A 13,777-nucleotide genomic window follows, 5' to 3' on the forward strand; every position below is an offset into this window, starting at 1 on the left:
TTCTAAATGCAGTAGGAAATGTCAAGAGATGGTGGATGTTAACAAGTTATTGAGTACTGTCCCATGTTGGGAGACAGTTCTGTCAAGATGTTGACCTTTTTCTGGAGTACTACAGAGCGTGCATTCCTGAAAACCTCTAGGGGTTAGGGACAGGTTGTGAATTTGTCAATTGTGAATACGCACATGGTGGCACTATAAAAAGAATTGAAAGTAAATCCCCTATCCCTAACATCAGGTCATGCTCTGCCCTGATGGGGACCAGTAGAATTTGCCACAGCTGGATACAGGGAAGGTGTTAACGATTACAGCTGGCTCCACAAGCACCTAGTGGTGCTAGTACTTGATCCAGGATAGGACATTTTAGATTTATTATTCACCAAACCGTAACAGTCCTCCACTAATATATGCACAGGGTCACTTTACCCAGGTGGATGCCAAGTAGGGTGAGATGCAGACTCCCTTTTAAGGCATGTGAGTGCTTTACATGAAAACACAATAGGAGAGCAATGTATGACGGCCCACCTTTCTGGCCTGTGGGTATTCCTGAAATGACGCCTGGTTAAGACTTGTCAACTGACTAAAATTACAATGTTTTTTCCCCTTAGATGGCCTAGCCCACAAACTTAAAAAGACCTGACCAACTAGACGTTGATTTCATTTACCCAAATGAGTTAGAATTTCTTTGGCAGATAGATGTCATAATAAAGATTGAAATTGCTGAGTATTTAGGCAATTATGACACAGAAAAAAACACCCTGATTTCTGAGCAGTGACATTATACTTGACTGAATGAATAGATTTTTGTAGGAAAAAGTATGCTTGTGGATAAGGGCAATAGAAGCTGGATACAGGCAGGCTGGAATCTATTTTTAACATATATTCTAGTGACCCTTACGTTCTCTAAAATTTGAGAATTACTAGACTAGAATATTAAGGAGTAATCATTCCTCCCTGGGACCAGATGTGGGGTTAGCAGCTTGAATCAGAATGAATGGCCCCACCCACCCAAATGAAAGAGTAGGTGAAAGGGAAGACTAAGTAAGTTAAAGATCACAGCTCCCTTAATGTACATGAATATTCGTGTGTGTGTGTGTGTGTGTGTGTGTGTGACTGAGTTTCACTCGTGTCTTCCAGGCTGGAGTACAATGGCGTGATCTTGGCTCACTTCAATCTCCAGCTCCCGAGTTCAAGCGATTCTCCTGCCTCAGACTCCTGAGTAGCTGGGATTACAGGCGCCTGCCACCATGCCCAGCTAATTTTTGTAATTTTTAGTAGAGACGGGGTTTCACTATGTTGGCCAGGCTGGTTTCGAACTCCTGACCTCAGGTGATCCACCCACCTCAGCCTCCCAAAGTGGTGGGATTACAGGCGTGAGCCACCACACCCAGCCTATTCTTTTTAAGTTTCTTGATGTAGTGGCAATAGTCTTGTGCTCTTCAGCAGAGTGTCCCGAGTTCTACGTCCCACATCAACTGAGGGTGTGAACCTGTGGAGGACTTATGTCCGAATCTCTTTTTCAATCTCTATACAATGTGGCGGAGTTGTGCCACCTACATGAGCCAATGGAGAAGAAAGCTCCTGGTATACTTTAAGTACTCAACAATATTAAATACTGAATATTTGTCAATTGATGGAGTACTTCAAAAGCTTGATTCTCAGACTCCTTCTTAGATAAATCATTCCCTAGATTGTCTCATCCTATCCTGACAACTTCCAAATTTACGTCTTTAGCTGTGATCTCTTCACGGAAGTCCAGACTCCTATTCCAACTGCCTGTTTGGCATTTCATCTTGGATGTTTAATTGGCATCTTTAACTTAACACATCCAAAACAAAACTATTAATCCCTCTCCCTAAACCTGTTCCTTTCAAGCTACTCGATTTCTAAAAGACCATCCCATGCTAGTTGCTCAGATCAATAACCATGGAGTCATCAGTAACCAACATTCAATTCATTAGCAAATCATGCAGGCCATGCCTTCAAAATATATGCAGAACCATTTCTCACTACCTCCATCACTTCTAAGCCTGTCCAAGCCACTATCAGTCCTCATCTGGAATATTGTAATGGCCTCTTAATCTCCCTGATTCTACTCTTACCCACCTTCAGACCGTTCTCAACAGGACAGCCAATGCAAACTAAAAATATAAGTCAAAGAGCAAAATTCATGCAAGGTTTATGTTAGAATGGCTAAGGACAGACAGCAAAGAATTCACAGAATTTATAGTAACAGGCTTCTTGGCTTCTTTCATGTCTCATAGCTAACAAGTCTTTGAATATGTGGTAAGGGAAAAAAAGTTAGATCATGTCGTTCCTCTGTCCCCAAGCCCTCCAGCTGTTATGCAGAGCAAATCCAAAGCCCTTATCATAGTCTACAAGGTCCTAAATGTGCACCTCTCCACCCGACTCCTGATTAAAGAATTTTGCTCCTAATGGCCCACTATGGGAATACTCTTTCGTCAGATAGCCACATGCTTCAATTGCCCACTTCCTGTCTCTGCCCTCCCTGTCATCTATAAAATAGTCCCACCACAATCTCCCTCTCTCCCCTTACTCCCTCTCTCCCCTTACTACTACGTTCTACATATTTATTTATCATTGTCTCCTTGACTTGAATGTAAACTCAATGGGGCAGAGAGTTCATTTTCTTCACTACTGTATCCGCAGCGCCTGGAACAGTGAGTGACATAGTAGGCACCCAAAACGTCTTTTCATATGCTGCCAATAAACCATAGCTGATCCTGGCTTTGAGGCTGAATGACCCAGATCTGTGGAAGGAAAGATGACCTCTCTGCTCAGCGACCGGAGCTGGGGGTGTAACTTTAGGGAGTCTCAGCCTGAGGCTGGCAGCCTGGCCACCCCGTTGCTCGGTCTCTTTCCGCCCTAACCAAGCCCCCTGCCCAGTTTCCACCACTTCCAGGGCCCTCCTCACATTGGCTGAAGTCGCCAAGCCCTTCCATCCAATGATAGGGCAAAGCCCGGAAGGGAGGCAGGGCCAGAGCGTCGGCCGACCGCGCGGGGCTTCTGAGGGGCGGGGGGACTCCAGCCCGCGGGCACAGAGATGTGGAAACCTCACGAAGCCTAGAAGGGCCGGAGGGACAGGCTGGGAGTTAGCTGGGAGTTGCTGACGCAGTTCCTTCTGCGCTTTGTTCAAGATGTGGGTCTGGCGCTTTCGGTGAGGGGTGCTCTACAGTCTGGCGTGGGGGGTCGGGCCGGGTTCTGGGAGCCTGTGGGAGACGCAAGCCAGGAGGCCAGGGCTCCTCTGCGGCTGCCCGCTGCTGAGATGGGCGCGGCAGCCAAGGGGTCGTTGTGGGCCTCCCCTTTCTCTCGTTCAGTGCTGCCCCTTTGTCTTGGGTCTAGTCTCCGACTCCTCGTAGCTGCTCGCTTGGACCAGGCTGGCTGTGGTGACAGCACTGTGTCGTCCCCGCTCCTAGGCAGTGGGCCGTCCGGGTAGTAGCGGTCGAGTCCCGCCTAGGCTCTCAGGACTCCACAGCCCCTGAGTATTTGACTCAAATCACCAGTCCAATATCCCTCCCGTTACCAGTGAGGAACCTGGGGCCCAGAGAAGAGGACGGAGTCTTGCCCAAGGTTACTCATTCATTCATTGATTCATTCAACAAATATTTATTGAGCACTAACCCAGTAGTGTGCTAGGTCCTGGGGTTATGGTTGTGTACAGGACAGAACTAAATTCTAGTAGGGGAGAAATGAAACAAACTTCAAGGGTTAGAAGCAGAGCCTGGGGATCTGGAGGGGGAAACACAAAACATATTTGAGGCTTAGTAATCCTAAGAAATGGGTAAACAGAAAAAAGGAACATTCTTTTTCTAGTGCTCTTTTAAAGCCTTGTTTCTTTCTGTCTTCCTAAAGACACTTGACTCAGCAAAGTTCTCCCTCTCATCCCCCTTGTGCAGACTTTCTGTGGAAAGCTGGATTGCAAGGAAGTTCTCCACTGCATTGTATTTTGCAGTTAGATGAGAATATGGAAGCTTTTAGATATCAATGGAGCAGGTGAAAAGGGGAGGCTGTGGTGTGATGGAATTAGGATTTCCTGAAAACACAGAAGGCTTTTTAATCACTCACTAGCTATAGGACCTTGGGCAAGTCGTTCAATCCCTGGGAGCTTCATTCCCTCATCTTTACACTGGAAATGATCCTTCTTACTGCCCACAGTTCTATAGGAAGGGAAGTTACCCAAAGATGGGACACTGCCCTGAGTGTCCACTTGGAATTCAGGGCTCAGAGAACTCAGTCATTTATATCTGTTTACAGTGACTCAAGACCCTCTTAGGAACTTCTTCACTGAACTCAAGGTGGAGATCAGGCAAGATCTGTGCTGTGCAGATCCTTTGGATTGAGGCTGCTGTGCACAGGAATATGGGTGAGTCATTCCATTCTCTCCTGGGCAGGTGAGGCCTAGATTGTGAAGTTAGTCTGGTCACAGGAATCCTGCTTGTGGGCACCAGGGTTGAAAGGGAGCTTCTCTCAGTGGTATTTATCAAACAGGAGAAAAGCACTGAAGTGGGCAGGGGGCCTCTGGACCTTGAGGAGTAGAGTTTTGTTTCAGATGGGAATAAGGGTGATGTAGTAGAACTCAAAATTGGGTGTCATGGGACTTGGATTTGAGTCCCAGCTTTCCTCTAAGTTCCAAGTTTTCCTTCTGTACATTTGGATATAAGACTGGATAGACTGGGAGGTTCCTTCCAGCTCTGACATACTGAGAGTCTCTGAATAGTGGGACTAGGTCAATCTCTTAGGGAATTTAGTCCCTGGGATGACTCTGTTGAGACAGAATTGCCAAGAATGCAAATACACCATTATGGTGTTTCCCAGATAATATGAAGCACAAAAAGGACAAACATGTAGAGGAGGGATGGTAGTAGTGATGTGCGGATTTGGCTCTCAGCATCCCTATGTGCACTCCAGGTGTTAGAATCTTAAACTTGTTTAATTTACCATTTCAAATCAAACAACGCTGACTGAGCCCTCTCTGTGTCAGACACCGTGTGGTATCTACAGGCAAATCTCATGGGATCTGCTCTCTGAGGGCATAGAGCTTAATGTATACATTTGAGGATGGACACAGACATACACACAAGCAATTCCAGTATAAGGCAAACTCTATTTTATAGATTTGTTATGGCATTTTTTGGAATACAGAAATTTTTATGTGTCAGATATATAAGCTTTTTCACATGGTGTTAGCCTTTCCCTTGAGGCTTAGGCCTTTCTTCTAATTCTTTTTTTTTCTTGCAATGTTTACATTTCACTTATCCATCCCTTGAATTTATTTTCAGGTATTTCCTCTTATTCCTTACTCCACTGCACCTAATCAATAACCAAGAACCATGTAACCATTGCTTAGAGGGACTTGAACAGGCAGATGATGCTGGTGAATTAAAGGAAGACAGCCTCCAAGTAAAGCCTCTCTCTCTCTCTCTCTCTCTCTCTCTCTCTCTCTCTCTCAATAGGATTCTACCCTTTATGTATTTTTCACAGCCTGAAATGGATGGTGGTCCTAGGATTAGAACACTTACCTACCAGTCTCAGAGATTTGTGGGTTAGAGATCTGCAGGGCCTTATCAGTCCTCATACATTCACTGGCTGTCTGAGATTTTGCTTTTCTGTACAGTTGCCTAGATACCCCTAGTGTCCTACTGGCCTGTGGCCTCATGTTTCCCTCCAAACTTCTCCAGCCAAGACCCTACTTCCTTAGTACCTAGGAATTCTTCCAGGATTTCTGAGGGAATTTCTTATCCAGTCAGACAGAAGGGAGCAAATAGGTTTCTTTTTGATCAAACTCTCCTCATTTGGCCCTCTTTGATCTCCTGTCTGGTCCTGCTTCCTCCTCAGCTCCTCCATCACCACCCTGGGCTTTCTTACAGTGCATCGCTGTGCATTTCTCTTTCTCCCTACCTGCCCCTTTGTGTTAGGCTATTCTTGTGTTGCTATAAAGAAATACCAGCCGGGCGCGGTGGCTCACGCCTGCAATCCCAGCACTTTGGGAGGCTGAGGTGGGCGGATCACCTGAGGTTGGGAGTTTGAGACCAGCCTGACCAACATGGAGAAACCCCATCTCTACTAAAAATACAAAAAATTAGCTGGGCGTGGTGGCACATGCCTGTAATCCCAGCTACTCGGGAGGCTGAGGCAGAGGAATCACTTGAACCTGGGAGGCAGAGGTTGTAGTGAGCTGAGATCACGCCATTGCACTCCAGCCTAGGCAACAAGAGCGAAACTTCGTCTCAGAAAAAAAGAAAGAAAGAAAGAAAGAAATACCTGTGACTGGGTAAATTGTAAAGAAAAGAGTTTAAATTGATTCACTGTTCTGCAGGCTGTACAGGAAGCATGGTGCCAGCATCTGTTCAGTTTCTGGGGAGGCCTCAGGAAGCTTTTACTCATGGTGGAAAGTGAAGTAGGAGGAGGCAGAGCATGGTGAGAGTAGGAGCAAGAGCAAGGCAGAGGGATACCACACACTTTTAAACAACATGATCTCACGAGAACTCACTATCACAAGGACAGAACCAAGAGGATGACGATAAGCCATTTATGAGAAATCTAACCCCATGATCCAGTCACCTCCCAACAGGCCCACCTCCAACATAGAAGATTACATTTCAATGTGAGATTTGGAAGGAACATCTAAATGATATCACTTTTCTAACCCAAATCCCTTTCTCAGTAAGCTTATCTGTTTTTTTATTTTTTAAATGTATTTATTTATTTTGAGACAAGTTCTCACTGTCTCCCAGGCTGGAGTGTGGCGGCATGATCATAGCTCACTGCAGCCTCGACCTACCTCAGCCTCCCAAGTAGCTGGGACCACAGGCATATGCCACCACACCTGGCTCACTTTTTAAAATATTTTTACCCAGGCTGATCAAACACCTGGGCTCAGGCAGTCCTCCCACCTCACCCTACCAAAGTGCTGGGATTATAGGAGTGAGCCACCGTGCCCGACCCTCAGTAAGTTTATACATTTTCATGACTCCCTCTGTCCTCTCTGTCTTATCATTCTCAAATTTGCCTTCGTGATATATTCCTCTTCACCTTGTCTAAAATGTTTCTGTGTGTCCCCATCTTGCTTAGTGACACTACCATACTTGGTATTCAGACATGGATCTGATGACCTTGGATTGTTTCCTTCAGTCCATCCTCTGTATTCAAAGGAACATGGATGTGTGCGTTATACATCTGGATGCGTTCCTGAAAATAGCTAGACTTCATTGTTCTCTGTTCTCTCATCTTGGATTAGGGTCTTGCTATCTTATTCATTTGTTCATTCATTCAACAAACGTTTATTGGGTACCTACAACGTGCCAGACCCTCCAGTGTTCACCTGTACTGCATTACTAGTGTTGCCTCCTAATTCATTTCCCTTCCTCTTTTCTTTTTAACCCCCTCTAATCCATCTGGGCTAATCTTCCTAAAGAGTTCTTATCCTAATTTCACTTTTGGGTAGGATAATGCAAAATTTATTGTCCAAATGGGGATACTGTTGTGAGTTAAGGGAACCATTATTAAATATGATACTGGGATAGTAGGCTTAAACTAGCACTATTCTGGGAAAACCAGGATATATGATTGCCCTACTTGACATCTCTTGGATTCTTTACTTTCTGTTTCCCTCAATTTACTCCCCATGTGTTATCCCAGCTGCCTCTCTCCTCTGTTTTCCATTTCATTAAGCTGAGAGAAACGTGAATGTTCTGGGAGGTGGTAGTGGAGGAACTATGGGAACTAGGGGAAGTGCATGGTAATGCTTGAAAAACTGTATTGTTAAGTGAGAAAAAGAAGGAAAATAACAAGAGTGGAGAATAGCAAGGTACAAAAAAGAATATAGAATGGAGAAAGAAAATTAAGGATAGATTTCACTCTTCTGTTTAGCACTGGTTTCCCTTTGACCATCAGTTTATATCCATATTTTTCATCTTGTAATTTCAGTATTCTGGTTGGAATCACTTCAGGCAGCTTGATTCTTTCTTCATTTGTTAATTCCAACAACAAAAAATGTTGAGCGCTTACCATGTGCCTGGGACTGTGGTAGTGCTAGGAATACAGGGTAAGCAGGACAGACAAAATCCCTGCCTACATGAAGTTTATATAATATTATGATCTCCCATTTATTTTCATGTATACCAACCCTGTGCCTTTTTTTTTTTTTTTTTTTTTGAGAAAACACTGCTTATTCTCCAGGGCTCAGCCTAAATTCTGCCTTTTTAAAATGCTTTTCTCCATCATTCCATGCCTTAGTAATTGCTCCCTCCCTCCCCTAGTCCTCTTCATCTCCTGCTTGCGTACATTGTAAATTTGAATTTGCTCTCTTATTGTTTTTCCATACTACTCCATTGTAAGCTCTTTAAGGGAAGTATGCTATTTCATGCTTGTATTAGTGTGCTTGGGTTACCATAACAAAATGCCATAAACTGAGTGGCTTAAACAACAGAAACTTATTTTCTCACAGTTCTGCAGCCTATAAGTGTGAGATCCATGTGCCTCGCCATTTTGGTTTCTGGTAGGGGGCTCTCATCCTGTCTTGTAGCTGGCCATCTTCTTACTATGTATTCTCATGGCCTTTATGTGTATGTGTGTGGAGAGAGGGAGAGCATGTAAGAGAACTTTCTTGTGTTTCTTTTTATAAGGACACTAATTCTGTTGGATCAGGGCCCACCCTTATGACCTCATTTAACCTTAATTATCTCCTTAGAGGCCCCATCTCCAAATACAGTCACATTGGGGGTTAGAGCTTTAACATACAAATGTTAGGGGGACACAAACATTCAGTCCATGACAATGCTTCTTTAAATTTTCCCTGTGTTAGACCCAGAACAGGGATATATACAGAGTAGGGTGCTCATTAGTTATGAGTTTAAGAAAGGTATGAAAAAAAGAGAAGTTCCAGAGAAGATTAGAAATTGAAAAGAAATTCAGAAAAAACTATCTACTTTCTCACAGAACTTTGAAGGTGAGTTCACTTGCTCTACTGCTCTGCATTGCAGTCCCCTGGCTTTGCACTGTTTTCTCCACCTGCTTCATCCTTAATGATTAGGAGAGGTAGCAGCAGCTGGATGTGAGTGAGCCCAGGACCCTGGCAAGAATCCACCCTCCCTCACCATTCTCTCTTCCTACCCTTCTTATCTTGGGCATGAGTTTGTGTGTATGTGCCTGTGTATGGAATCAGTGGCCACCCGCATTTCTGAGATGTGAACTCGAATATGTGCAGTTATCTTTTTGCCAGTCTCGAGTACCACCATTTGCTATCTTCCTTCTCCAGAAAGTGTGGCTCCATTTATCAGAAAGCTATGGGACATGGAAATTGGTCAAACTTTTTTTTTTGAGACAAAGTCTTGCTCTGTTGCCCAGGCTGAAGTGTAGTGGCATAATCAGGGCTCACTGCAGCCTGGACCTCCTGGGCTCAAGCAATCCTCTCACCTCAGCCTCCTGAGTAATTGGGACTACAGGTGCACACCACCATGCCTAGCTAATTTTTAAATTCTTTGTAGAGATGTAGTCTCCCTGTCTTACCCTGGCCGGTCTCAAACTTTTGGGCCCAAGTGATCCTCCCGCCTCAGCCTTGCAAAGTGCTGAGATTATAGACGTGCCACCATGCTCAGCCCATCAAACTTTTTTGAATAGCAACAAGCAATACTGCACAACAGTTGCACTCCTTCTGACCCAATTAACTCATTTGTGGAACTTTTGTCCTAGGAATATATTTTAATAGGAAGAAAATTTTGTGTGTATAAAGAGATTATGATAGCATTATTGATAGTAGTTAACTTCAAGGAACAACAGAAATGTCCAACACTAGCAAAATGGTAGGTAAATTACAAGGAATTTAATGATCATATGAAGATTAAATAGCAATGTGGAAAAATGTGCATTAAAAAATTAAGTGGAGGCTGGGCACAGTGGTTCACGCCTGTAATCCCAGCACTTTGGGAGGCCGAGGCAGGTGGATCACCTGAGGTCAGGAGTTCAAGGCCAGCCTGGCCAACATGGCGAAATACCATTTCTACTTAAAAAATACAAAAACTAGCCAGGCGTGGTGGCAGACGCCTGTAATCCCAGCTACTCAGGAGGGTGAGGCAGGGAGAATTGCTTGAACCCAGGAGGCGGAGGTTGTAGTGAGTGGAGATTGCACCACTGCACTCTAGTCTGGGCGACAGAGCGAGCCTCCATCTCAAAAAAAAAAAAAAATTGTGAGGCAGGGATTAGGGAGATGTTGGTCAAAGGATACAAAAATTCTGTTAGGAGGAATAATTTCAGGAAATCTATTGTATAACATGGTAATTATAGTTAATATCAACATATTTAGACTTGAAAAGTGCTAAGAGAGATTTTAAATGTTCTTACCATGAAAAAATAATAAGTATGTGAAGTAATGGATATGTTAATTAGCTTGATTTACCTGTTCCATGTGTAAACATTTATAAAAACATGTTGTATGCCATAAATATATATACTTTTTTATCAACTAAAAAATAAATGAACTGCAAGAAGTAGGATGCAAAATAATATCTACCATATATTTAATTGTCTAACAATATACATATGGGCAAGTCTATAAAGGAGCATAGTCATGTGTTAGTATCATGTAGTTATCTTTTTGCTTTCTTTTACATCCCAACTCCCTCTAAGGTCTGCCATGGTTACCTGTCAGAGTTTCACGTCAAACCAGTTGGGAAATTCCTCCTTATTCTGATGTTTGGTTTCATGTATTGGTACCTCTTGGTTATGCTGCCCCTACTCTGACGCTTTTGCCATCCTTAGATACTTTACTATTATGCCATACAAGATCCTATCAGAGTTTCATCTGCCATGCTTTAACTAACCTTTTTTCCCAATTTAGCCTCTCAGACTCACCCCTTAAGTAGTCTCAGTCTGTCAGAGTGACAGCATGGTGAAAAGCAGACAGACTACACTTGCATGTAAAACTGGATCCAACTGGCCGGGCGCGGTGGCTCACGCCTGTAATCCTAGCACTTTGGGAGGCCAAGGCAGGTGGATCACGAGGTCAGGAGATCGAGACCATCCTGGCTAACACAGTGAAACCCCGTCTCTACTAAAAATACAAAAAATTAGCCAGGCGTGGTGGTGGGCGCCTGTAGCCCCAGCTACTTGGGAGGCTGAAGCAGGAAAACGGCATGAACCTGGGAGGCGGAGCTTGCAGTGAGCCGAGATCGTGCCACTGCACTCCAGCCTGGGCGACAGAGTGAGACTCCGTCTCAGAAAAAAAAAAAAAAACTGGGTCCAACTATAGGCCAGCCCCTATGAAGTAGGCTATGATGTGACTAGGCTCAATATTGGAAGAATTGTGTCACCACTTAACAAGATAGGGTTTACCTGCAAGGATGTAGACTGGGGTCTAGTACCTGGACCTTGAGCAAAAGATGAAATCCTACTCACAACCTAAGACAGAATCCTAGTTGCTATTCTATAATACCATTTTGAGCACCTTTTACATACTGGCCACAGTATCACTAGTACTAGGGGAATAGGTTAGCAAGAACTAAAAGCCAAACTGAACTAAAGTTTAGTCATCTTTCAGTTCACTTTTTCTAGGACCAGATTATAGTTGAGCCTGCCATTAGGAGTTAGATGGCTCTAAGCTGGGTGCGGTGGCTCATGCCTGTAATCCCAGCACTTTGGGAGGCTGAGGCAGGTGGATCACCTGAGGTCAGGAGTTCAAGACCAGCCTGGCCAACATACTGAAACCCCATCTCTGCTAAAAATACAAAAAATTAGCTGGGTGTGGTGGCGGGCGCCTCTAATCCCAGTTACTCGGGAGGCTGAGGCAGGAGAATCGCTTGAACCTGGGAAGCGGAGGTTGCAGTGAGCCGAGATCGTGCCATTGCACTCCAGCCGGGGCAACAAGAGTGAAACTCCATCTCAAAAAAAAAAAAAAAAAAAAAGGAGTTAGATGGCTCCAATTCAGGGAGTAGAGGATGAGGCAGGAAGGAACTAGGGTAGATTTTATACGATTCATTGCTTATTCTGATGCTGGACCTGCTGGGCTCCCCTCAGTCCCTGGCTTTCCATAAGCCTTTACATTGGCCTCTATGTTTAACTTCATTTTTGTCATCTTTTTGATCTGTTCCCCTGCCCTTGAACACTTAACCCTTCCATATGTCTACCACATCTTGTCCGTGGATAGATCTCCTTCCTCTGGTACAGAGAATAGGTGACATGTGCAATTTCTGTTTCTCCTGTCAGATGGTGAAACTGGGACTGAGGAGGAGTTAATTCCAAAGCATCATTCCTGAAAAATCAGAATCATACATACTTCAAGAGAATTCCACAGAGACGTTGCCCAGGAAGTCAAAATTTAGAAGGCTCCTCTGAAGGGAAAGAGAAGACTAGAGAGGACACTGGTATGTTCCAAGCAGGAGAAAATGAGGAGAAAGACAAGAAATTTCAATCATAAGACAGTTAAAGACAATAAAGTACTCACAGAAGGGAGTGACCAAGAATCTGAAAAAGACAATAGTCAGTGCTGTGACCCTGCAACAAATGAGAGAGTTCAGGCTGAAAAGAGACAGTATGTATGTACTGAGTGTGGGAAAGCCTTTAGTCAGAGTGCAAACCTCACAGTACATGAGCGAATCCACACGGGAGAGAAACCCTATAAGTGTAAGGAGTGTGGAAAAGCTTTCAGTCATAGCTCTAACCTTGTTGTTCATCGGAGAATCCACACTGGACTGAAGCCCTATACATGCAGTGAATGTGGGAAATCTTTCAGTGGAAAGTCACATCTTATTCGGCACCAGGGAATCCACAGTGGGGAGAAAACTTATGAATGTAAAGAGTGTGGGAAAGCCTTTAGTCGGAGTTCGGGCCTTATATCACATCACAGAGTTCACACCGGAGAGAAGCCCTATACTTGTATTGAGTGTGGGAAAGCCTTTAGCCGTAGTTCAAACCTTACTCAACATCAGCGAATGCACAGAGGAAAAAAAGTTTACAAATGTAAGGAGTGTGGGAAAACATGTGGTTCTAATACAAAGATTATGGACCATCAGAGAATTCACACTGGAGAGAAGCCTTATGAATGTGATGAGTGTGGAAAAACTTTCATCTTAAGGAAAACTCTTAATGAACACCAGAGACTTCATCGTAGAGAGAAACCTTACAAATGTAATGAGTGTGGGAAGGCTTTTACTTCTAATCGAAACCTTGTTGATCATCAGAGAGTTCACACTGGAGAGAAACCCTATAAATGTAATGAATGTGGGAAAACCTTCAGGCAGACTTCTCAAGTTATTCTACACTTGAGAACCCACACTAAGGAGAAACCCTATAAATGCAGTGAGTGTGGGAAAGCCTATCGGTATAGTTCACAGCTTATTCAACACCAGAGGAAACATAATGAGGAGAAAGAAACCTCATAAATAACAAATATTGTGAGTAGTAGGGCTGACTGCTGCTTTTCTAAAAAGTAGTTCTTTAGTATCAACTTTAATTCTACTTCTAAGAATCATACTCTACTTCTAAGAAAATAATTAGAAGTAGACAAAGATTAATGAAAGGGATGTTCATGACAGCATCATATATGACTGAAAGAAGAAAACTAGATTTTCAACATTACAGGGTTGAAATGAATGATGAGCTATCCATATGATGGTTCTGCAGCCATTGTAAACATTTTTAAAGACAATTTAATGCCATGGGGAAATGATTTGGATAAGACGGAAGATAATGACATACAATCCAAAATTTAAAAAAATATTTGTGCATAGGAAAAATAGAGAAGGAAGTAAACCAAAATGTTAACAGT

General features: G+C 43.6%; 2 protein-coding genes across 3 annotated transcripts in view; both read left to right on the top strand.

Moving 5' to 3' along the window:
* Positions 1–1,642, top strand: part of ZKSCAN7 (zinc finger with KRAB and SCAN domains 7) — a 28,359-nt gene extending 26,717 nt beyond the window's left edge. The window contains exon 6 of one of the 2 annotated variants that reach the window (XM_055109765.2): positions 1,135–1,642. In XM_055109765.2, the coding sequence (XP_054965740.1) occupies positions 1,135–1,154 (20 nt within the window). In that variant the 3' untranslated portion in view covers positions 1,155–1,642. The remainder of the gene's footprint in view (positions 1–1,134) is intronic. The other variant, XM_057301701.1, reaches the window with a different exon arrangement.
* A 10,728-nt stretch (positions 1,643–12,370) lies between these two features.
* Positions 12,371–13,777, top strand: ZNF660 (zinc finger protein 660). The gene has a single exon (XM_057301705.2). It carries the CDS (start codon positions 12,396–12,398, stop codon positions 13,389–13,391), a length of 996 nt encoding a protein of 331 aa, XP_057157688.1. The 5' UTR covers positions 12,371–12,395; the 3' UTR covers positions 13,392–13,777.

The sequence above is a fragment of the Pan paniscus genome, chromosome 2 (assembly GCF_029289425.2).
Source record: "Pan paniscus chromosome 2, NHGRI_mPanPan1-v2.0_pri, whole genome shotgun sequence".
NCBI classification, from domain to species: domain Eukaryota; kingdom Metazoa; phylum Chordata; class Mammalia; order Primates; family Hominidae; genus Pan; species Pan paniscus.